The sequence below is a fragment of the Bubalus kerabau genome, chromosome 11, assembly GCF_029407905.1.
Source record: "Bubalus kerabau isolate K-KA32 ecotype Philippines breed swamp buffalo chromosome 11, PCC_UOA_SB_1v2, whole genome shotgun sequence".
NCBI lineage: Eukaryota > Metazoa > Chordata > Mammalia > Artiodactyla > Bovidae > Bubalus > Bubalus kerabau.
Genome location: NC_073634.1, coordinates 29,756,270 through 29,781,967, shown reverse-complemented (window position 1 = coordinate 29,781,967; position 25,698 = coordinate 29,756,270). Strand labels below are relative to the sequence as shown.

Below are 25,698 nucleotides of genomic sequence, written 5' to 3'. Positions count from 1 at the left end.
TGAAAAAGATAACTATTTTCCTTTAAATATTTTTCAGGTAGTCAGTGCATATTTCAGCAGTCATAAGAAAAAGGAAAGGAATATGCATACAAATTAAGGATTCTGTTGCAAGGCTTAAAATTTTAGAATCTGGGAGTTACTTTTTAGCTATTTGTCCAACTTAGGTAAGATTATCTGTTGGGGAGTACTCAAACAGCTATTTTCTTTGGTGCTCACAGAGATATAAAATGCAAAATATTTCAACTCCAAGACACCTCTGCATATAACTTTCATGTACTTCACCCATTATCTCCTGTAATATTCTAGATAAGAGGTCAGTCATTCAGTCTTTTAAAACTAAGACTATAAAATAGTGTTCAAGAAGGGAAAAATCATTGCCTAATCATGATTCAACAGCTGCAGAATTTAAAACCAAAGAGAAATGTGGTACTGCAGTACTTGCTTCTAAGACTACTTGCTGAGAGAATGTCTTTAAAATACAATGAGCAGGTAACCACTGACCTTTACAATACAATGGATGGCGGAAGGAAGAATAGTTGGCAGAAGGAAGGAGACAGTTCACGACCAAGAGCATTTAGAGATGTAGAATTTTGTTGTTCTTTCATCTAGATTACTATTGGAATTATCAGTTCCAAAGTGTTCATATTTTCATGGCACTGCACTGTCAGTAACGTACACGCTATTTACATTTTTTTCTTTTCAGAGAGAAAGAATGAACATTGTGAGTACTGTCAGGTTTTAAAAAATATATGCGTGGAGTAATTTGAATATCAAAATAGGTTTCCACATAGTGGAAAAGGCCTGGTCTCGGCATTCGGACGTGATGTCAGGCTGCAGGTACCTACAAAGGGTAGACCGTTTCAAAGTGTGATGAGTAATCAGACTAAGAAAAGCAAGAAATGGCAAAAGAAATAAGCTTGGAGAATTTTGCCACAGGAGTGAAACATTCCACTGGAAATATCTAGTTTTTAAATAGCCACTGGCTGTAAAATTCACATTGTTCTTTATATAAAATAATTTTGTCTTTTAGAATAGTTCCATGCTAGACCTTGGCTTTTGGAATGCTATAAATATTTAAAGGCCCCAATAGTCTCAAAAGTTACCCAATGCAATACTTTATTTAAATAACATTAAGGCCTTTCCCCCCAGTCTAGCTGGATGAAACATCAGATATTTCAGTATACACATATTTAATGGTCAGGTCATACCTAACAAGGCAGAGTTACAGAATATAACAAACTTGACTCATATTCAGAGGAAACGGACTTAATTCCGAGCTCTGCAACTTTCACTGACCATGAGCTTTTAGTCCATTTGCTTAGCTTAATCTAAACCTTGTTGTTCCTACGGGCAAAATCAGAATATTAATTGACTTGTCATAACCCTTAGTCCACGATAGAGTGCTCATTATTATCATCCTCTAGACACACACAGGCTTTTCATCATTACCTTCAAATGGAGAGACACATACAGAAAAGGTAAAGTCCTTGAAAATTTCTCCTTTTTAATATCACCTGGAACACACTTGTACTTCCCAGTTTTCGGGCTAGCTGCATTCTGACATTGGTGTAGTCAACCACAACCACAGCAAGCAGGATGGCATTTATCTTTTATAATAATACAGAGTGCTCTGTCGTAAAGTAGGGTCACTGAAATGAGTAATAATCCCACCGGCATCTAAGGTACAACCAGCAGGGTCCAGGTCAACAGGCAAGCAGCCGATAATTTGCCCAACAACACTGAATTTCATCTGCCCACAGCCTCTATCTACTGATTATACAATCAATACACCTCAGATGAGAAGAGCTAACAACTGACCGGGGCAGATCAATGCGAGCAAATAAGCGCTTCATGACAAAAAGTTTGATAATTACCATTCTGAGGCCGTGTAAATGTTGTTTCTATTGTAACAACATTCATGATGATACTGCTATGATTGCACTGTTATTATAGGTTTAATGTTAGGCAATCAAGCTACAGTGGTCTAGATATCAACAAACAGCATCAAAAGAAAACATCAAATTGTCCCTATTCTTTTGACACTGTAGCTGAGAAATTTTTCTATGTTAGTGGCCCTAAATGAACAATAATAAGTGACAATTTAGTGAAAAACACTATTTTCACATCTTACAAAAGTCATGCAATATAGATTGATACAAGTATGATTATTTCTAGGGCCACTTGAACCAGGGGATTAAAATAAATTCAGTCCTGTGACCACAGCTTTCTTTCCTTTTTTTTTTTTCCACCTACATCATTTAAAGAGGATTTATGTAAATTTTCTCTGTACTCATAATTTTTCAAGCATTAGTACACTCATAAGTATAGGGCACCTTGACTTGATTTAATTACCACCGTTTCTACTACAGCACACTTTTTTATTTTATTTTTCAGCCCTGATTGCTAGTTCATTCTCAATCATTAACATTTAGAAGAACTAGTCATTACTGGTTTTCAATAGCTGCTTGGGTTCCTATAAGCACTTAGAGTCTTAAAACACAAAAATGGAAAACAGATATTTCAAAGGTAGAACAAATCTTGATTCCTAGAGTTAGAGTCCAAGAAGCCCGAGGTGTGTGGTCACTGGAGCACACAAATTCTTAACCTTTCCATTTGCTTTTTAAAAACCACAAGGAATTGGGTTAAAAAAAAAAAAATTAGGACACCTCATTTCTGTAAGATGCTTGCTCATATAGAAAAGCGGGAACCGATTCCAAAATGAAAGGCTTTTCAAAAGAATGACAGTCACTTTGGGCCATAATCATTTTGATGAAGGTATGTCTGACTTTCGATTTGTGTGACACACATTTTTAATTGTCACTTCCATAAATTCATGCCCAGCTGCACCCAGACAGTCATAAAGTTACCTGTCTACAACTTGGTCACCACATCCCTGAGTGGCCACATCTCTCACTGTCTGGGGTAAATCAGCCACCTTTCCACATAGATAAGAGATACAGGGAGGAGGAGAGCAATGCTAGAGTTTGTCAATAGCTCACGAGAGAAAAGGCAAACCGAAAACCTTTTGTGGGCAGCAGTGCGAGCAAGATTTCCAGCATGCTCAGGGGTTGCTGTTAAATGTCTTTTTCAGCAGTATTCTCTTTCTTTCCATGCAGCTTCTACCTCGCAATAGAGTCAAAGAATATGATGTATATTAAAATGCTCTGCCTCTCAGATGGGGTTCATTTTTATTCAGGGACAATTTTGCTGACTGACAGGTAAGCGTTTGGTGCTGAAATTGGACCTGTACAAGAGCTTTGCATTTCATTTGCTCCATTACACCAGTGCATGAATTACTGGGCCTCCACGTTGGCATCTTTCCATTACTTTCAAATATCTGACATGAGCAAAATGACTCATCTGACATTTCATGTAACAAATTTGTTCCAAAAAGAATAGAACATTATTATACTATTTTATATACCTGGGAACCACAACCTTCCACCCTAATCTGACCAGAAATTGTAAGTGTATAAATAGTAGCTGATATCAGTTTAAGAAGACACACTGCCAGTGACAGCTGTAAACTATCATGGCAAGAAATAGGTCTGCTTTTTCGCGTCACCCACTGTCATTCCAACCTACTTCCTGAAATGTTAGCAAGCTCTAGTCAAAGACGGAGCTTTATGTTTTGATTCCGTTCCCACCACTGAGTAAACTTTGAAGCATTATTTATTCCAATGCACCAATGCATCAACTTTTTCACTTTTCATCAATTGCCTTAATAGATGTTCATTTTCCTTACATAAATGTATTTCTTGAAACCATATAGATAGCTAAGAGTCAAGGAGTTAAAAGACCTATATCAAATAGTCACTCACAGTTGTATCATACCGTTGTAATGCTACTATTTTGCTGACCAGAACAGAATTCTTTGGTCTCTAAATCCTTAGCTCTCACTTTCTCTTTGAATGCTTTTTTTTTTTTTTTTAGAGCAACAATTATACAGACCATGACTCACAACCTTAAGGCATTCATTTCAAAACTAACATCACACTCAATTACCCAATTTGCCTTGTAGAACTAGGAAGGTGTTTCAATTCTTTGCTAAAGGCCAGTGTTATCCTAGAGAGCATAGCTCCAGGTAGAAGATTAGGGAGAAAAGAATCTTCAGCTTTATGACTCAGCCAAGAGTTTTTCCCACCTCTTCACTTAAAAATATCTCAGTGACACATTACAGTCTGCCATCTCAAGCTGAAGATCAGAGATTTATACTCAAAGAAGGGTTTTTTTAGGTGACAGTATAACATTTCATAAAGTAGGAGAATAATTATGTGACAGCAAAATTTTAAATATCATGTTCACTGTTAGTATGAATACATCAAATTAATACAGTATTATTTCCATGTGAAATTATTAGCCTCATTATTGTATAATGGCATTTTCTTTAATAAATGGTCTCTTTTATAAGTGTTAATATACTTTATATTATGGTATATCTTTCTTAACAATGTTAATTTACCTTCAATCATTATTCATATGCTGAATTTATATAAAGCTATAATAAAAATATGAGACATTCAAAAAGTCTCAATTACTTTTGTCATTATAACTCATCTGTATTAAAAAAAAAAAAAAGCATCTGGGAATTCATAGCATTTTTCTGGTACAACCAGCATCAAAATGATTTGACTACTCTGGGGAATCATTGAACTAGAATACCTATAGAAGACATTACACATTTGAATAACATATATCTTTAAATAAATAGTATTAATGTATGGTCCAAGAAAGTAAATATTTTAAAAACAAACTCCTTAATAATAGGTCCAACATCAAACACAAGCCTTCTTTTCATAGAAACTGAATGCATGAATATTCTTTGCAATATTTTTGTCTTGATTGTGATGAGTGTTGAAGATATGGGCTACTTAAGTGTCAATGATTATCTTCTGAGTTTCATTTTTAAAAGTGTGGAAGTGAGTCTATTTCTGAGCAAATCCTAAGCAATCTTTAGCTTCAATAGTGTACTTACTATTACTCTTGACTCCTCTCCCTCACTAATCCTAATATGCTACTCCTAAGGCGTACGGAATCTCACCAGCCACCTTCTCCTCACCTGCTCCTGTGACTGTTGAATGCTATCAGTATAAGACACAAATTCACATTGACTTTGATCAGTGATCCCATTCATACTGGACCCTCAGGTAACTCAACACGCTTTTATCTTCTTTACTTCAGATTCCCTGGGTCTTCTTTTGTTTCTGCCTCCCCCTCCTTCTATTTTTTTTTTTTTTTAATTTCATTCATTCTCATTTCCTCTGAGATCTGCTTCACCACCTGGTGAAGGTATGCTTCCACAGGTATGCTCACATTTCCCAGATCTAGATTGTAGGTCACTAGGGAGAAGGATGCCTAGTGTATATCTTATAGTCTGACCCATACTTTGTAAGTAGTCCAAAAATAGGAAGGTAAATGAAAGATTGAATATTGAAATAAGATCCTATAAGGGTTTCATGCTATGTGACATCATAGGCAAAAAAATAACAAAAATAATAAAGATATTTATAAAACAAATCTAACAAAAATAGGCAAGATTTATGTGAAGAAAAATATACAATGCTACTGAAAACATTAAAGAACGCCTAAATAAATGGAGAGACATGCCATGTTCCTAGATGGAAGCATTCAATATTGTAATGATGTCACTTCATTATCAAATTACTCTAAGTCAATGCAACTCCAATCAAAATCACAATTTGTATTGACAATATATACGCATTTTGGAGGACATTCTTGCTGTATTGGTATCTGGGGCCTTGATCCTGAAGAGACTGTCCCTCCCAGGGCTAGCTAATTCTTAGAGAATGCAAATGACTCCCCTTGTAAGAGTGCCTTTGATAGACAAACCAATCAATCCAGAGCCCACACTTTCAGCCAACTCTTTTATCACATTCTCACACATCAAGTCAATATTTCTCCCTGCTAATAAGTCACTCCAGGGCCAGGTACTGGAAAATTAGAGACCATGCCCATAGTCCAGAGCCTACCAAAATTATTCAAACTATCCAGTACTAAGCTTACTCAACATAGCTACCCTGCCTTCCCTGATAAAGGCTCTGAGCCATCCTGTCCTCTCCTCTCTTCTGTCTTCTATCTGACTTTGGTGCTTCCCTACATGGCCCCACCTCCTGTTTCTAGAGACCTCTGAGTACAAGCTTCTTCCTTCAGGACAATCATTTCTGTAACTGCATGTCTCACCATACATGTTTAAAACATATCCTAAGCACATTTTAATACATAATTTGTATTTTTTAATCCAGGAAACAGATTCAAATGTTTACCTGGGAGAATAAATAAGAAAAGTCAAGAAAATTTTAAATAGAAGAATAATGAGGGTGAGTGAGAGATTTGCAGGATCAGAAATTAAAACATAACTATAAACATACAGTAATTAAAGCAGAAACAGTCAAATCAGTGAAACAGGACAGAGCATCCAGAAATAGACACACTTATATATATGGATAGAGTATATGATGAAGATTGTATTTCAGAACAGTGAAGAGAAGATGAGCTATTTAATACATTTTGTTTGAACAAATGAAAGACCACATACTAATAGAAAAAAATTAGATTTGGAATCTTATTTCATATCATATGCAACCTAAATTTCTGATTGATTTAGCTTTGAAATTCCAGATTGAAGTTAAAATTCTACATGTTTAAAAAATTTATAGAAATACTGAAGAAAGTTTAAGAAAATGTTTTTATAATATTATGATGGAGACAGCTTTCCTAAACAAGACACAAAAGCCAGAAGCCTTAAAGAGGGGCTACATAAAGAATACTAAAAGATAAAATAGCTGGGGGAAAGATAGGAAGCATATACAGCAAGCTTGGCATGGGTTTTCATGACCCTCCATGTCTTATTTCCTACTATTTCCTCCTTTCAGATGGGATGAATTAGGCTGGCCCTTTGGTAAACATTGTCTTTACTTTCCTAATGCCTCACCTTTTCTCATGTTTCCCTTCATTTACAAATGTCCCTTTCTTGCCTTTTAAGGTTTATCTCAAATGTACCTTCCCTAAGAAATCTTACCTTAACTCCCCTTCTTACTACCCCTAAGCCAAAGGATAATCTTTACCTCTGAATTTCTATAGCACTTTTGTTCATTTTAGGAGCATAATAATAAACATAATGTCTTATACATACCTAACTCATCTATTAGGCATAAGGCTCACTGAAGACCCAGATTACGTCTTATTTATTTTTGTGTTCCCCACAGGTCTTAGCTCCTTATATGACAGTGTTTCCAAAGTGGGATATATACGATGAATGGTAGACAAGATGGCTGACCATTTTTAATTTTAATATTGTAATGTTATTATACGAAACATTTTCTGTTTACAGGAAATGACACTGGTGTTCTATTTTAGCAGTGAGTTAGGATGTTCTTTTAAAATAAATTCACAGGCTTCCCTGGTAAAGAATCTGCCTGCTAATACAGGAGACACAGGTTCAGTCCCTGTTCTAGGAAGATCCCACATGCCTCAAGGCAACTAAGCCTATGCACCACAGCTATTGAGCCTGTGCTCTAGAGCCAAGAAACTGCAACTATTGAGCCCATGTGCAGCAATTACTGAAACCTGAACACTAGAACCTGTGCTTTGTAACAAGAGAGGCCACTGCAATGGGAAGTCTACACACCACAACCAGAGAATAGTCCTTGCTCTCTACAACTAAAGAAAGCCCGTGCAGCAACAAAGACCCAGCACAACCATAAATAAACAAATAAAAATTTTTTTTAATTCACTTAAGTAAACAGTCTAATATATATTAAATTAAATTAAAAGACGCTTACTCCTTGGGAGAAAAGTTATGACCAACCTAGACAGCATATCCTGGGTCAGGAAGATCTACTGGAGAAGGGACAGGCTACCCACTTCAGTATTCTTGGGCTTCCCAAGAATACTCAGCTGGTAAAGGATCCTCCTGCAATGCAGGAGACCTGGGTTCGATCCCTGGGTTGGGAAGAAGGAAAAGGCTACCCACTCCAGTATTCTGGCCTGGAGAATTCAATGGACTATACAGTCCATGAGGTTGCAAAGAGTTGGACACGACTGAGCAACTTTCACCTTTTACTAGACAGTATATTAAAAAGCAGAGACTATGCCAACAAAGATCCATCTAGTCAAGGCTATGGTTTTTCCAGTAGTCATGTATGGATGTGAGAGTTGGACTATAAAGAAAATTGAGCACCAAAGAATTGATGCTTTTGAACTATGGTGTTGGAGAAGACTCTTAAGAGTCCCTTGGACTGCAAGGAGATCCAACCAGCCAATCCTAAAGGAAATCAGTCCAGAATATTCATTGGAAGGACTGATGTTGAAGCTGAAGCTCCAATACTTTGGCCACCTGATGTGAAGAATTGACTCATTTGAAAAGACCATGGTTCTGGGAAAGATTGAAGGTGAGAGGAGAAGGGGACGACAGAGGATGAGATGGTTGGATGGCATCAGTGATTCAATGGACATGAGTTTGAGTAAACTCTGGGAGTTGGTGATGGACAGGGAGGCCTGATATGCTGCAGTCCATGCGGTTGCAAAGAGTTGGACGTGACTGAACGACTGAACTGAGAGAGAGAGAACACGCACACCAAAAGCACAGGCAATGAATGAAAAAATAAACTGAACTTTATCAAAATTAAAAATATTTGTGCATTAAAGGACAAGATCAACAGAGTGAAAAGGCAACACACAAAATGGGAGAGAATATCTGCAAAGTCACGTATCCGATAAAGGATTAATATTCAGACTGTATAAGAATCTGTGTGCAATGTGGAAGACCCAGGTTCGATCCCTGGGTTGGGAAGGTCCCCTGGAGAAGGAACCCCCTCCAGTATTCTTGCTGCAAGAATTCCACGGACAGAGGAGTCTGGTGAGCTATAGTCCATAGGGTTGCAAGGAGCTGGACACAACTGAACGACTAACACACACGCACACTCATACACATAAAGAACTCCTACAACTCAACAAGAGCAAAAAAAAAAAAAAAACAAAACCAAATAATCTAATTTTTAAAATGAGCAAAGGACATGAATAGACATTTCTCTAAAGAAGGTATACAGATGAACAAGGAGCACATGAAAAGATGCTTAACTTCACTGACCAGTAGAGAAATGCAAATTAAAACCACAATGAGAAAGCACTTCATATTTGATAGGTTGACTATTATTTAAAAGAAAGAAAGTGAGGGGAAGAGGGAAGGAAGGAAGAAAGGGAGAAGGGAAGGAAGCAAGGGAGGGAGGGAGGGAGGAAAGAATATGGGGGGTGGGGAGATGTAAAATGTTACAGCCACTTTGGAAAATAGTATGGAAAAAGAAAAAGAAAAAGTATTAGTTGCTTAGTCGTGTCAGACTCTTTGAGACCCCATGGACTGTAGCCTGCCAGGCTCCTCAGTCATGAAATTCTCCAGGTGAGAATACTGGAGTAGGTTGCCATTCATCCTTTAAAAATTAAACCGAATTATCATATGATTCAACAATTGAACTTCTAGGTATATATCCTAAAGAAATGAAAGCAGTGCTTCAAACAGTTATTTGTAGTCATATGTCTGTAACAGCATTATTCACAATAGCCAAACAGAGGAAACAACCCAAAATATCCATCAGCAGATGAACAGATTAACCATGTGATATATACATACAATGGAATAATATTCAGCATTAAACGGGAATGAAATTCTGATACATATTACAACATGGATGAATCTTAAGACATTCAGTTCAGTTCAGTCGCTCAGTCTCATGTCCGACTCTTTGCAACCCCATGAACCGCAGCACGCCAGGCCTCCCTGTCCATCACCAACTGGGAGTCTACCCAAACCCATGTCCATTGAGTTGGTGATGCTATCCAACCATCTCATCCTCTGTCATCTCCTTCTCCTCCTGCCCTCAATCTTTCCCAGAATCAGGGTCTTTTCCAATGAGTCAGCTCTGCATCAGGTGGCCAAAGTATTGGAGTTTCAGCTTCAACTTCAGTCCTTCCAATGAACACCCAGGACTGATCTCCTTTAGGATGGACTGGTTGGATCTCCTTGCAGTCCAAGGGACTCTCAAGAGTCTTCTCCAACACCACAGTTCAAAAGCATCAATGCTTCGGCACTCAGCTTTCTTTATAGTCCAACTCTCACATCCATACATGACTACTGGAAAAACCATAGCCTTGACTAGACAGACCTTTGTTGACAAAGTAATGTCTCTGCTTTTTAATAGGTCTAGGTTGGTCATAACTTTCCTTCCAAAGAGTAAGTGTCTTTTAATTTCATGGATGCAAACACCATCTGTAGTGATTTTGGAGCCCCCAAAAATAAAGTCAGTCACTGTTTCCACTGTTTCCCCATCTATTTGCCATGAAGTGATGGGACCAGATGCCATGATTCTAGTTTTCTGAATGTTGAGCTTTAAGCCAACTTTTTTACTCTCCTCTTTTACTTTCATCAAGACACTCTTTAGTTCTTCACTTTCTGCCATAAGGGTGGTGTCAGCTGCATATCTGAGGTTATTGATATTTCTCCCGGCAATCTTGATTCCAGCTTGTGCTTCTTGCAGCCAGCGTTTCTCATGATATACTCTGCATAGAAGTTAAATAAGCAGGGTGACAATATACAGCCTTGACGTACTCCTTTTCCTATTTGGAACCAGTCTGTTGTTCCATGTCCAGTTCTAACTGTTGCTTCCTGACCTGCATCCAGGTTTCTCAAGAGGCAGGTCAGGTGGTATGGTATTCCCATCTCCTTCAGAATTTTCCACAGTTTATATTGATCCACACAGTCAAAGACTTTGGCATAGTCAATAAAGCAGAAATAGATGTTTTTCTGGAACTCTCCCTCTCTTTTTTTTTTTTTCCAAGCTAAATCAAATACATATTTAATTAAGAAACTAATAATGCAATATTACCCAAACAAAATGTAAACACATGTTCAATTATCATGTTCCATATTTCAGAGAAGAGGCATTAAGGATTTATGCTATAAGTTTATTTACAAACATATCTAGGATGCTGAATTCAAGGGACTGATCCTTTTAAGAGACTGCACCTCTTAATATGCTCCTCTTCCTATCTGTCTCATGGATTACTTTTTAAGCAGTTGGTGTCTTACTATAAAGAAAGGTGCAGCAAATCCGGACCCAAAGAACAAAGTCATCATAGCTAGTAATCTCCACTTGTTTTCCACTGAAAATGGTATATTCTTCCCTGGACCCTCCTCATAGTGGCTCTGACGAACCACTGAGGTTGTGAACCTCCGGATGCTCTGTCCCATCATAGCACTGTTGGACGCTCTACAAAAGATCCAGAGACCTGAGGCGGAAGAAATGGCGGCTGCAAACCTACCACTCCTTGCCTCACGACCTTGCTCCTCTAACTGCAAGGATCGAAAGGGAGGAACTCTCTTGCTTTTTGGATGATCCAGCAGATGTTGGCAATTTGATCTCTGGTTCCTCTGCCTTTTCTAAAACCAGCTTGAACATCAGGAAGTTCATGGTTCACGTATTGCTGAAGCCTGGCTTGGAGAATGAGCATTACTTTACTAGCATGTGAGATGAGTGCAATTGTGTGGTAGTTTGAGCATTCTTTAGCATTGCCTTTCTTTGGTATTGGGATGAACACTGACCTTTTCCAGTCCTGTGGCCACTGCTGAGGTTTCCAAATTTGCTGACATATTGAGTGTGAAGAGCTGACTCATTTGAAAAGACCCTGATGTTGGGAAAGATTGAAGGCAGGAGGAGAAGAGGACGACAGAGGATGAGATGGTTAGATGGCATCACTGACTCAATGGACATGAATTTGGGTAAACTCCAGGAGTTGGTGATGGACAGGGAGGCCTGGCATGCTGTGGTTCATGGGGTTGCAAAGAGTTGGACACGACTGAGTGACTGAACTGAACTGAACTGAGTGCAGCACTTTCACAGCATCATCTTTTAGGATTTGAAATAGCTCAACTGGAATTCCATCACCTCCACTAGCTTTGTTTGTAAAGATGCTTCCTGAGGCCCGCTTGACTTCACATTCCAGGATGTCTGGCTCTAGGTGAGTGTGAACGATCATACCATCATGATTATTAAGACATTACGCTAAGTGAAATAAGCCAGTTACAAAGAGAAAATATTATATGATTCCATTTATATGAAGTATCAAGAGTAGTCGAATTCATAAAGACAGAAAGTAGAATAGTTGTTGCCAATGACTGAAGGGCAGGGGGAATGACGATTTATAGTTTAATGGATATGGAGTTTCAGTTTGGGAAGATGAAACTTCCCAAGGATGGGAAGTGGTGCTGGTGAGGATGGGTGGTGCTGATAGTTGCACACAATGTGAATATACTTAATGAACTGAACTATACACTTAAATATGCCTAAAATATGTATATTTTATCACAATAAAAATATTTTTAAATAGCAGAGTATTTATCAATAATTCATGAGGAGAGGTCATAAGAGAGTCACATGTCAAACACAATGTTCTAATGATCTATTTCATATGTTAAAGTCATCTCAATATAAGTTCTGCAAGACCTATAACTTCTATTTCTTTTTGCTTATTTATACTTAGTATCATATTGAAGAAGGCCTTAGAACAATGCTATATGTTTAATGTTGATCATGAACAATTGTGCAAATTAAATGAAATTATAAAATAGTTATTTGTTTATAAGAGAATACACAGGATTGTGACATACAGATATTATATTAATTAAAAAAAATGATGCCTAGCTTATCAACTGTGAAAAGAGCAGACTAGATTTAAACCAGAATAATGTTATAGTTTTATTTGCATAGACCTAGGTCTGTGTGTGTTTATTTGAAAGCATATTAAAATATGAATAAAATGTGGACCTTAAATATTATCCCAATGGGACAATTTCTTCCTTCCCTGAAGTTTTAAGGAATTCTCTCCTCTTTCACCTCACCCCTACTAATTCTTTATTTCTCTATCTAAAAGAAACAAAATAAACCTCTAGTTAAACTACATCTTTCTGTATCACTATACAAAGATACCTTTTTATTCAAGTGTTATCTCTTAAATTCCATTATGTTAGTAAAAAGGACTGGATTTAAAATATCAGCTCTAGTTCCCCCAAAACAGAAGAAAGATTGCATTAAATGTGGTTTTGTTTTTGGATCCTAAAATCTCTTATAACCTGGTCACCATGCTCTGAGTATTCATGAACTTCAGACTATCTAACCTTTAGCTCAAAACGTTTTATCTTTTATTTTTTCTATTAATAAGTTTATATCTAAAAATACAATAGAACTAAAATACAGTAGGCTGTCTTTTGAAGTTACAACATGTAACAACACTCTGATATCCTACCAGTCTGTTGTTCTTCTTTAAACACGGTCCCCAAATTTGCGCATTCACAAGCTAAGTGGAATCACATTATACACTAGCACTGATTGTTTTTAAAAGAGCCTGTGGCCCATTTTTGTTGGTTTATTTTTAAAGTTTTAAAAAACAAAATTTTTACACCAAAGCATCTAAAAATTGGGCAACTTTGATCAAGTCTGAAAAATCAGAAGCAGATGAGAACAGCTATCGGCATTAGTAGTTTCCATCATAGATTGCTCCTGTTGTGGTTAGTATCAATAATAATAAACAGTTATTTAGCTCTGACTGCACAGAAAAACTGTCTTCCCCCATGTAAATGAATAGATATCTCTGTAATGGGGAGACTCAGTTAACAGTATTTTGTTAAATTCCTGGAATGCAATTGTTTGAAAGAAGATGATAAATCTATTCCTCTAACAGATTTAGCATTGCCACTGGGATTTCATCATAGCTCAGTCATAAATTAATTGCACAGTAGATTTATTCATCTATCACTCTCCCATAACAAGTCAGATCATGACTGTTTTTATGTCTCCATTTGGCACACTGGGGTTTTATTTGTTTAACAAGATTATTTATTAATCAGGCATATATTGAATACAGTTTAAAGGAATTCAGTGGGTCTAAGACAGAGTGCATTAGATCTATCATTAGGATTATTTTTATTTCAGGTACACCTTTAAGTGGACCTCACTGTATTTGGGGGGAAATGTTACTCATAAGATGGGTATTTTCTCTCAAATACATTTATCCTGGCTTTATGAAATACCTGATATGGGGATAATCTAGTTAAAAAGGAAAAAATTAACTATGTAGCATCTCTATGAATTTGGTATTTAGAGGGCAAAAACCACTTCTAATTTAATATCAGATAAAGGAATAATCCTAGCTAAGAAATAAAATCCTCCTTGATCCAAATGGCAACTTAAAAAAAAAAGTACCCAATAACTATAAAAACTCTCCACACAAATAAAATCTGGCAATTGCTATAAAATTCACATTATCAGACTGATCTGCCATTTTGCCTTATACCAGGGGAAAACTGTCATTGCAACAAAAAGCATTTTATTTGAGGACTAAATGAGTAATGACTGCACTTGAAGCTAATGCACAGAGGAAATTGAGGAAAGAGGGTTGGCAATGACCGGGGCCCCAGCTTCCCTCGGTAACTACACTCCTTGAATATTCTAACCTACATCTATCATGCCAGCCACTATCTCCACAAAAAGAGAGAGAGAGATGAAAACTGAGAGAGGATATGGGATGAGAGAGGCAGGAAAATTATGGAATATCAAGTTGGAAGGGATCTTACAGAACTACTGAGGAAGAGTAATAATAGTAATAGTACACAGATTGGCAATGCAAAATAATTAAATCAAGCTCATTTTTAAAGTAGGGAGAAAAATCAAAGTGACTCAAAATAATTTGAAATGAATATATTCCATTGGATTACATATGTGAAATTAGTGAGATACTCCAAGAAAATCACCATTCCTACGATAAGCTGTAAGAAACTTCTGATATTTGCATCTTGATTTATAGCCCTTTACCATGTAAGCAGAAATATTGAAAGTAACTGAACTTAGAACTTTTGAAAATGAAAAACATTTATTTTGAGGCTGTGAGATGATATTATCACCAGTTATTAGTACTTTTCCTATTGAGTTGTCTCTGGGTACAATTGTTCTATGACTAGAAATCACAGGAGAGTGTGATTTTTATTCATGAGGCAGAGTTTCCCAGAATACATACTTAGTTTGGGGCTCTGTAATAGAATTAATCTAAACAATCCAAAAACCAAGATAAGACAGCCAAATGAAATTCTGAGACTGTCCCAAAGACTGACATTTCAACCACAATCACTGTATCTAAGCCGAGACTTGACCATTGCACCGTCTAAATGTACCCTGAATGCTTCCACTCCTTTCCCTCCCTGGTTGCAGTTCTCTGTTCTGGGCTTCAGCAGTAGCCTCCCTCCAGAGCTCTCAGAATCCACATTGTGTTCCGGCCTGGTCTGGTCCTTTGTGCACTCTGTAACCAGATGGTTCTTTAAAAGTACCAGGCTGTGCAGGTCGTCCCCCCAGCTTTGCAACTTCAATGCCTTCTTATTGTTTTTAGGATAAAGGCCAAAACCCCTGCCATGTGGCCCATGAGGTTCTACAAAGTCTAGTTCTTTCTCATTCCTCTTCTGGTTTGCTTACCTGCTCCAGCCAAGTTTGCCTTTTTAGGTTTTTAGTTTCTTCAGTACCAAGCTACTTGCTATCTCAGAGACTTTGCAAGTGCTCTGCCAGCTGTCTAGAACATTATGTCCCACTCTTGCTAGTGTATCATTTAAGTTTATGCTTTTTTAAAAAATTAATTTTTATTGAAGTATAAATTGCTTTATAATGTTATGTTAGTTTCTACTATATAGCAAAATGAATCAGTCATACAGGGATTGCATTCTTTAACCATCCTAGGCCCACCATAGCAAAGTTGGATCTCCTTATTATAAATTCTAACAGCAACTTTTATCACACTTGCAAGTAAACAATTAACCTCTCCAGGGCTTTCTTGTAAACTACTACATGAGGGCAGGAATAGTATTTTGTCTCATTCACCAGTTTCTCCAGGGCTAAGTAAGCACTCAGTAAATGAATAATTCTAGATCTGTGGAAAGCAGTGAACATCAACACTGAAACCAGCTTCTAGGCTGTGCTGTTGAAGTTAATGCCTGGCTTGGCTCCCTAATTCTGTATTCTGCCAAAAGTTGTACAAGCAGGGTTGTGCCAAAACAGTAGACTTAACTACAGAAGAAACTTGACCCAGGAAAGCATCTCTTTTTATCTTCTTTCAATTCTCATCCCTCCCACATCTGTCTCTGCCTAATAGCAATCTTTTCCTTCCAGAAAACAAGCTGAGCCCTAAATTGAGCTTCATCCAAAAGGGACCCCATTTTCATCAGTATACTCGCCTAGACAATGTTACTCAAAACTCTGTGTGTGTGTGTGTACACGCATGTATCCCTTCTCTGACTTTATGAGAAAGGATTGGTGTGAGAACGGAAACATTTCAAGACTCTCCAGAATGAACATAATTTTTCCATCACATTTGATAGCTGTTGCTCCGTGCAGTGCAGAAATATGAGTATTCTTGCTCAACAGACATAGGGTCCGTGCAGAGGTCACCCACAGCTCTGTGGTCCTGTGGAGAGCATTTTAATATGCCACTGACTGATGGTTGCATTGCATATGTCACACAAGCCTTACGGAAGGGCTGAATTAATGTCAGTTAGGACAATCGGAGAGTCCTTTGGACAACTCAAAGGCTGAGCCAGTACTACTAAAAGAGCTGCAGGAAAATTTCTGTTCTTCCATTAAATCATCCTAATAATTCCATACTGAGAACCATAGATTTGACACTCTTTACAGACCCACACTGGAATCTTTCTGGTCTAGTGGTAACTCTCCCAAGCAGAATTTACTTCTGGTAAATTTACTTCTGGAATACTGGTTCCCACGGTAGCTATCCTTCTCCCTTAAGCTTCCTTATAGACTGTGGCTATATAGTGACATTCCAATTCTGCTTTCTGCTATCACTAAGTGTTTAATCCTAGCGGTAATCTTGTCTCCCTGAGAATTATTTACAAATCAGGGCCCCATTCTTGAATATACATTTACATCAATCCTTGTTATAAGCATGGAGGGCAGTATCAACTGTGATGTTTTAACATGCATGCTTTCTGTTTGCCTTAAACTGTTTCAGTTCAAAGCACCCTTACCTGATCATTCTTATATAACTTCTCAAACTGCATCTCCTCATCAACATTAAATACATTTCTCAGATTGTCAGTTCAAAGGCCTAGATTTGTTTTGATTCGCCACAACTTCTTAACCTCCTTTCCTATGGTTGTTTTTTTTTTTTTTTTAAATCACGGTAACATCATATTTCACTGCTGTGGAGAAGATGGTTGCTTGATCCTTCCACCATCAACTAGAAGCCCCTACAGGGGCCTTGTAGTGCATAGGTCTTTAGGACTGCCCCTATGTGAGTCAAACAATAGCTTACATAGGGTCCAGCACATAGACTGGAAAGAAATTCCAAATTCTGCCCCAAAGGACTAATTGAACTTAGCAATTTGTTCTTTTTTATTAAAAAAAAAAAAAAAAATACTTGTAGTACCTTTTTGTAATGCAACAATAAGCTACAATGTGGATTTCTGCAGAATTCTGGAACAAAGCCAGAGCAACAATAGCTCTTTTTCTTGAGGAATAAGACCCATATGTCAAAATTTATCTAGAAACTCAATTTGCCTGGCTGCTTCATCACACTAGGAGAATAACTACAAAATTATATTACTGTTCATTATGTCCAGGGGGACCCCAATTTACTATAATTCATGCCAGAGTAGTACAGTAGCCTCAGCAATGACTCTTGCTGTATGGAGATGTGCCAGTCTCATAATGGTTACAAGTGGATCATAATACTATACTTGGTTTTTGCAAATGTTTAATTGACATGAAATATTCAACAGCCGGTAGAGATAATTTGTAATCCTCAATTCCCTTTTAGCTCCATCTAATTTACCCAACAGATTTATGGGCTACATATACCCATGCACGCACTCACACACAAACACATGTTGTGGAATGACAACACAATATTGTAAGGCAAATTCTTATACCTCTGTGTGTAGACAGCAGAAATCGCATCATCAACTTTTGAGAATTCAGTCCTCCTATTTATTCCTAGGGTCAAAACAGTAATACTTGTGGAATTACTAGGACTTGATCACTTATTAATAAGACAGTGGGGAGATCTTTTAAAACTGTAGTTTTGGCTGAACATAGAATCACCTGGAGAGGGTTTTTTAAATTACAAACCCAGGCCATATTTTCTGAGGTAAGATCCAGGCATCAGGTTTTCTTTTTTATTTTATTTTTAATTAGGGGAAAATTGCTTTCCAGTGTTGTGTTGGTTTCTGCCATACATGGCAAATCAGCCATACATGTATATAACCTCCCTCTTGAGCCTTGCTCCCCTGTTGTTTTGTTTTTAAAAGCTCCCCAGGTGACTGCACAAACTTCAGAACTGCTTTAGAATCTGTTTAGTCCTGAGGTTTAGCTCTCTCTTCTTCCTTTTTTTTTTTGTAAGGTAAGTGTGTTATTTATTTTCTAAGTCATGTCTGATTCTTTACAGACCCCATGGACTGTAGCATGCCAGGCTCCTCTGTCAATGGGATTTTCCCAGCAAGAATACTGGAGTGGGTAGCCATCTTCTTCTTGAGGGGATCTTCCCGACCCAGGGATTGAACCTGCATCTCCTGCACTGGCAGGTGGATTCTTTACCGATGAGCCACCTGGAAAGCCCAAAATTAAGTATAAGCTCAGGCAATATTAAATTACACAATCCTCATATATCATGAGGACAATCATAGAGATGATCATATCTTGTCGTAGTTTCATTTTCAAGAAGAGAGACAAAGACCCAGAGAAGTCAAGTGACTTTCCCAAGTTCTCTCAGAAAGACAGTGACAAAGTTTTACATCTACATCTTTGTACTCCAATCCAGTGCTCTTTCCAAGATACCACATTGCCTGATTACTCACACTTAATTTTTACTTCTTTCTCTGATCCAATTTATAGATTTAAAAATTGTTTGAAGGCATTGTCATTAAGCAATCACTGACATTTAAGTGAACGTAAGTAAGTTAAACCATTTGGAAGGGGTCTCTTGACCAACCCTATACTAGGAAATGCAAGAGGTCAGCCATAGATTTACCCATGTCACTTCCCACTTGAACATGAAAAACATACTTTGTTATTGTTTTTACCCATATCCCACCACCAATAGCAACATAACCAGTACTAATGGATGCAGGTCCTCTTAAGTAGGCTAGGCATATGGGAAGATCATGTAGGTTTTTTTTTGGGTTGTTTTTTTTTTTTTTAACTAATTTACTTATTTTAATTGGAGGCTAATTACTTTACAATATTGTAGTGGTTTTTGCTATATACTGATATGAATCGGCCATGGGTATACATGTGTCCCCAACCCTGAACCCCCCTCCCACCTCCCTCCCATCCCATCCCTCAGGGTTGTCCCAGTGCACTGGCTTTGAGTGCCCTGTTTCATGCATTGAACTTGGACTGGTCATCTATTTCACATATGGTAATATACATGTTTCAATGCTATTCTCTCAAATCATGCCACCCTTTCCTTCTCCCACAGAGTCCAAAAGTCTGTTCTTTATATCTGTGTCTCTTTTGCTATCTCGCATATAGGGTCATCGTTACCATCTTTCTAAATTCCATATATATGCTTTAATATACTGTATTGGTGTTTTTCTTTCTGACTTACTTCACTCTGTATAATAGGCTCCAGTTTCATCCACCTCATTAGAACTGATTCAAATGATTCTTTTTAATGGCTGAGTAATATTCCATTGTGTATATGTACCACAGCTTTCTTATCCATTCATCTGCTGATGGACATCTAGGTTGCTTCCATGTCCTGGCTATTATAAACAGTGCTGCGATGAACATTGGAGTACACGTGTCTCTTTCAATTCTGGTTTCCTCAGTGTGTATGCCTAGCAGTGGGATTGCTGGGTCATAAGGCAGTTCTATTTCCAGTTTTTTAAGGAATCTCCACACTTGTCCATAGTAGCTGTACTAGTTTGCATTCCCACCAACAGGGGATTCCCTTTTCTCCACACCTTCCCCAGCATTTATTGTTTGTAGACTTTTTGATAGCAGCCATTCTGACCAGCATGATACCTCATTGTGGTTTTGATTTATAATCCTCTGATAATGATTGATGTTGAGCATCTTTTCATGTGTTTGTTAGCCATCTCTATGTCTTCTTTGGAGAAATGTCTATTTAGTTCTTTGGCCCATTTTTTGATTGGGTCATTTATTTTTCTGGAATTGAGCTGCAGGAGCTGCTTGTATATTTTTGATTAATTCTTTGTCAGTTGCTTCATTTGCTATTCTTTTCTCCCACTCTGAAGGTTGTCTTTTCACCTTGCTTATAGTTTTCTTCATTGTGCAAAAGCTTTAAGTTTAATTAGGTCCCATTTGTTTATTTTTGCTTTTATTTCCACTACTCTGGGAGGTGGGTCAGTGGATCCTGCAGGATTTATGTCAGAGAGTGTTTTGCCTATGTTTTCCTCTAGGAGTTTTATAGTTCCTGGTCTTACATTTAGATCTTTAATCCATTTTGAGTTTATTTTTCTGTATGGTGTTAGAAAGTGTTCTAGTTTCATTCTTTTACAGGTGGCTGACCAGTTTTCCCAGCATCACTTGTTAAAGAGATTGTCTTTTCTCTATTGTATATTCTCGCCTCCTTTGTCAAAGATAAGGTGTCCATAAATGTGTGGATTTATCTCTGGGCTTTCTATTTTGTTCCATTGATCTATATTTCTGTCTTTGTGCCAGTATCATACTGTCTTAATGACTGTAGCTTTGTAGTATAGTCTGAAGTCAGGCAGGTTGATTCCTCCAGTTCCATTCTTCTTTCTCCGGATTGCTTTGGCTATTTGAGGTTTTTTGTATTTCCATACAAATTGTGAAATTATTTGTTCTAGTTCTGTGAAAAATACCATTGGTAGTTTGATAGGGATTGCATCGAATCTATAGATTGCTTTGGGTAGTATACTCATTTTCACTATATCGATTCTTCCGGTGCATGAACATGGTATATTTCTCCATCTATTTGTGTCATCTTTGATTTATTTCATCAGTATTTTATAGTTTTCTATATATAGGGCTTTCGTTTCTTTAGGTAGATTTATTCCTAAGTATTTTATTCTTTTCATTGCAATGGTGAATGGAATTGTTTCCTTAATTTCTCTTTCTGTTTTCTCATTATTAGTGTATAGGAATGCAAGGCATTTCTGTGTTAATTTTATATCCTGCAACTTTACTATATTCATTGATTAGCTCTAGTAATTTTCCACTGGTGTCTTTAGGGTTTTCTATGTAGAGGATCATGTCATCTGCAAACAGTGAGAGTTTTACTTCTTCTTTTCCAATCTGGATTCTTTTTATTTCTTTTTCTTCTCTGATTGCTGTGGTTAAAACTTCTAAAACTATGTTGAATAGTAGTGGTGAGAGTGGCACCCTTGTCTTGCTCCTGACTTTAGGGGGAATGCTTTCAATTTTTCTCCATTGTGGATAATGTTTGCTGTGGGTTTATCATATATGGCTTTTATTATGCTGAGGTATGTTCCTTCTATGCCTGCTTTCTGGGTTTTTTTTTTTTTTATCATAAATGGTATTGAATTTTGTCAAAGGCTTTCTCTGCATCTATTGAGATAATCATATGGTTTTTATCTTTCAATTTGTTAATGTGGTGTATCACATTGATTGATTTGCAAATATTGAGGAATCCTTGCATCCCTGGGATAAAGCCCAGTTGGTCATGATGTATGATCTTTTTAATATGTTGTTGGATTCTGTTTGCTAGAATTTTATTGAGGATTTTTGCATCTATGTTCATCAGTGATCTTGGCCTGTAGTTTTCTTTTTTCATGGCATCTTTGTCTGGTTTTGGTATTAGGGTGATGGTGGCCTCATAGAATGAGTTTGGCAGTTTACCTTCCTATGCAATTTTCTGGAAGAGTTTGAGTAGGATAGGTATTAGCTAGTCTTTAAATTTTTGGTAGAACTCACCTGTGAAGCCGTCTGCTCCTGGGCTTTTGTTTGCTGGAAGATTTTTTATTACAGTTTTGATTTCCATGCTTGTGATGGGTCTGTTAAGATTTTCTATTTCTTCCTGGTTCAGTTTTAGAAGGTTATACCTTTCTAAAAATTAGTCCATTTCTTCCAAGTTGTCCATTTTATTGGCATATAGTTACTGATAGTACTCTCCTATAATCCTTTGTATTTCTGTGTTATCTGTTGTGATTTCTCTGCTTTCATTTCTAATTTTGTTGATTTGATTCTTCTCCCTTTTTTCTTGAAGAATCTGGCTAATGGCTTGTCTATTTTATTTATCTTCTCAAAGAACCAACCTTTAGTTTTGTTGATTTTTGCTATAGTCTACTTTGTTTATTTTTCCTTTATTTCTGCCCTAATTTTTACAATTTCTTTCCTTCTACTAACCCTGGGGTTCTTCATTTCTTCTTTTTCTAGTTGCTTTATGTGTAAAGTTAGGTTATTTATTTGATTTTTCTCTTGCTTCTTGAAGTAAGCTTGTATTGCTATGAACTTTCCCCTTAGCACTGCTCTTATTGAATCCCATAGGTTTGGGGTTATTGTGTTTTCATTTTCATTTGTTTCTATGCACATTTTGATTTCTTTTTTGATTTCTTCTGTGATTTGTTGGTTACTCAGAAGCATGTTGTTTAGCCTCTGTATAGTTGACATTCAAGTCTTACCACATTGTGATTAGAAAAGATGCTTGAAATGATTTCAATTTTTTTAATTTACCAAGGCTAGATTTATGGCCCAGGATGTGGTCTATCCTGGAGAATGTGCTGTGTGCACTTGAAAAAAAGGTGAAATTCATTGTTTTGGAGTGAAATGTCCTATAGATATCAATTAGGTCTGACTGGTCCATTGTATCATTTAAAGTTTGTGCTCCCTTGCTAATTTCCTGTTTGGTTGATCTATCCATAGGTGTGAGTAGGGTATTAAAATCTCCCACTATTGTGTCACTGTTAATTTCCCCTTTCATATTTGTTAACATTTGCCTTACATATTGTGGTGCTCTGATGTTGGGTGCATATATATTTATAATTGTTTTATCTTTTTCTTGGATTGATCCTTTGATCATTATGTAGTGTCCTTCTTTGTCTCTTTTCATGGCCTTTATTTCAAAGTCTATTTTATCCCATATGAGTATTGCTACTCCTGCTTTCTTTTGGTCTCCATTTGCAGGAAATATCTTTTTCCAGCCCTTCACTTTCAGTCTGTATGTGTCCCTTGGTCTGAGGTGGGTCTCTTGTAGACAGCATATATATGGGTCTTATTTTTGTAGCCATTCAGCCAGGATTGTCTTTTGGTTGAGGCGTTTAGCCCATTTACATTTAAGGTAACTATTGATAATGATGATCCCATTACCATTTACTTTGTTGTTTTGGTTTCAAGTTTATAAACTTTTTCTGTGTTTTCTATCTAGAGAAGATCCTTTAGCATTTGTTGAAGAGCTGGTTTGGTGGTGCTGAATTCTCTCAGCTTTTGCTTGTCTGTAAAGCTTTTTATTTCTCCTTCATATGTAAATGAGATCCTTGCTGGGTATAGTAACCTGGGTTGTAGGTTTTTCTCTTTCATCACTTTAAGTATGTCCTGCCATTCCCTTCTGGCCTGAAGAGTTTCTATTGAAAGATCAGCTGTTAACCTTATGGGGATCCCCTTGTATGTTATTTGTTGCTTTTCCCTTGCTGCTTTTAATATTTGCTCTTTGTGTTTGATCTTTGTTAATTTGATTAATACATGTTTTGGGGTGTTTTGTCTTCAGTTTATCCTGTTTGGGGCTCTCTGGGTTTCTTGGACTTGGGTGGCTATTTCCTTCCCCATTTTAGGGAAGTTTTCAACTATTATCTCCTCAAGTATTTTCTCATGCCCTTTTTTGGTCTTCTTCTTCTGGGACTCCTATGATTCGAATGTTGGGGCATCTAACATTGTCCCAGAGGTCTCTGAGGTTATCCTCACTTTTTTAAATTATTTTTTCTTTTTTCCTCTCTGCTTCACTTATTTCCACCATTCTATCTTCCACCCCACTTATCCTATCTTCTGCCTCAGTTATTCTACTGTTAGTTCCCTCCAGAGTGCTTTTGACCTCAGTTATTGCATTATTCATTATTGATTGACTCTTTTATTTCTTCTAGGTCCTTGTTAAACATTTCTTGCATCTTTTCAATCCTTGTCTCTATTTATCTGTAATTGCATTTTGTTTTCAAGATTTGGGATCACCTTTACTATCATTGTTCTGAATTCTTTTTCAGGTAGACTCCCTATCTCTTCCTGTTTTGTTTGATTTGGTAGGCATTTATCATGTTCCTTTACCTGCTGAATATTTCTCTGCCTTTTCATTTTGTTTAGATTGCTGTGTTTGGGGTGGCCTTTCTCTAGGCTGGAAGTTTGTGGTTCCTCTTTACTGTGGAGCTTGCACCCTGTGGGTGGGGTTGGACTAATGGTTTGTCAAGGTTTCCTGGTTAGAGAAGCTTGCGTTTGTGTTCTGGTGGGTGGAGCTGGATCTCTTCTCTCTGGAGTGCAATGAAGTGTCCAGTAGTGAGTTTTGGGGTGTCTATGGGCTTGGTATGGCTTTGGGTAGCCTGTATTTTAAGGCTCAGGGCTGTGTTCCTGCATTGCTAGAGAATTAGCGTGATATGTCTTGCTCTGGCTTGTTGGCTCTTGGGTGGAGTTTGGTTTAAGTGTAGATATGAAGGCTTTTGGATGAGCTCTAGTAGACTAATGTTCCCTGGAATCAGGAGTTCTCTGGTGTTCTCAAGTTTTGGATTTAAGCCTCCTGCCTCTGGCTTTCAGTCTTATTCTTACAGTAGCCTCAAGACTTCTCCATCCATACAGCACAGATGATAAAACATCTAGGTTTATGGTGAAAAGATTCTCTACAGTGAGGGACACCCAGAGAGGTTCACAGAGTTTCATGGAGAAGAGAAGAGGGAGGAGATAGATAGAGGTGACCAGGAGGAGAAGAGGGGGAGTCAAAAAGGGAGAGACCAATCTAGCCAGTAATCAGTTCCTTAAGTGTTCTCCACAGCCCAGAACACCCACAGAGATTCACAGAGTTAAGTAGAAAAGAGAAGGGGAAGGGAGGAGATAGAGGTGACCTGGGGGAGAAAAGGGAGAGTCAAAAGGGGAGAGAGCAATCAAGCTAGTAATCACACCCCTCCTTTCGAAGAGAACGGACTGCCTTTCTGGGTGCCTGGTGTCCTCTGCCAGTGTTCAGAAGTTGTTTTGTGGAAGTTGCTCAGCATTCAAATGATCTTTTGATGAATTTGTGGGGAGAAAGTGGTCTCCCTGTTCTATTCCTCCACCATCTTTGGACCGCCCCTGGGAATACCATGTTTTAAGAGCATGGTTTTGGAGATAGATATGAATCCTGGTTACTTGCTGTGTGACCTTGGACAAGTTTCCCAACGTCTCTAAGCCTCAGTTTCCTCATCTGTGAAATGGAAATAGTAATAATACCTATCTCACAGAGCTATGGTAAGAGTTAAATGAGTTAATACTTATATTTGGCATGTCAATAAAAGCTTATAAAGTAGTAACTATTACTGTTGTTAATAACCATGCTACTGTTCTAATAATAATTATAATTGTACTATGGAACAAGTGGATTAGAAGAGAAAGGAGAATAACAGAAGAACAGAACTAGTTTCTGGTGAAACTGCTCTGCATCTGAAATTCTGATGTAAAACAC

The 25,698-nt window shown here is 37.5% G+C and overlaps 2 protein-coding genes across 3 annotated transcripts in view; both read right to left on the bottom strand.

The window, feature by feature from the left end:
• The window catches only part of CAMKMT (calmodulin-lysine N-methyltransferase), a 411,952-nt gene that overhangs the window by 177,578 nt on the left and 208,676 nt on the right, over nucleotides 1–25,698 (bottom strand). The gene's annotated exons all lie outside the window — the stretch shown is intronic.
• Nucleotides 10,877–11,416, bottom strand: LOC129622997 (cytochrome c oxidase subunit 7C, mitochondrial-like). The gene has a single exon (XM_055539973.1). The coding sequence runs from the start codon at nucleotides 11,264–11,266 to the stop codon at nucleotides 11,075–11,077; it is 192 nt and encodes a 63-aa protein (XP_055395948.1). The 5' UTR covers nucleotides 11,267–11,416; the 3' UTR covers nucleotides 10,877–11,074.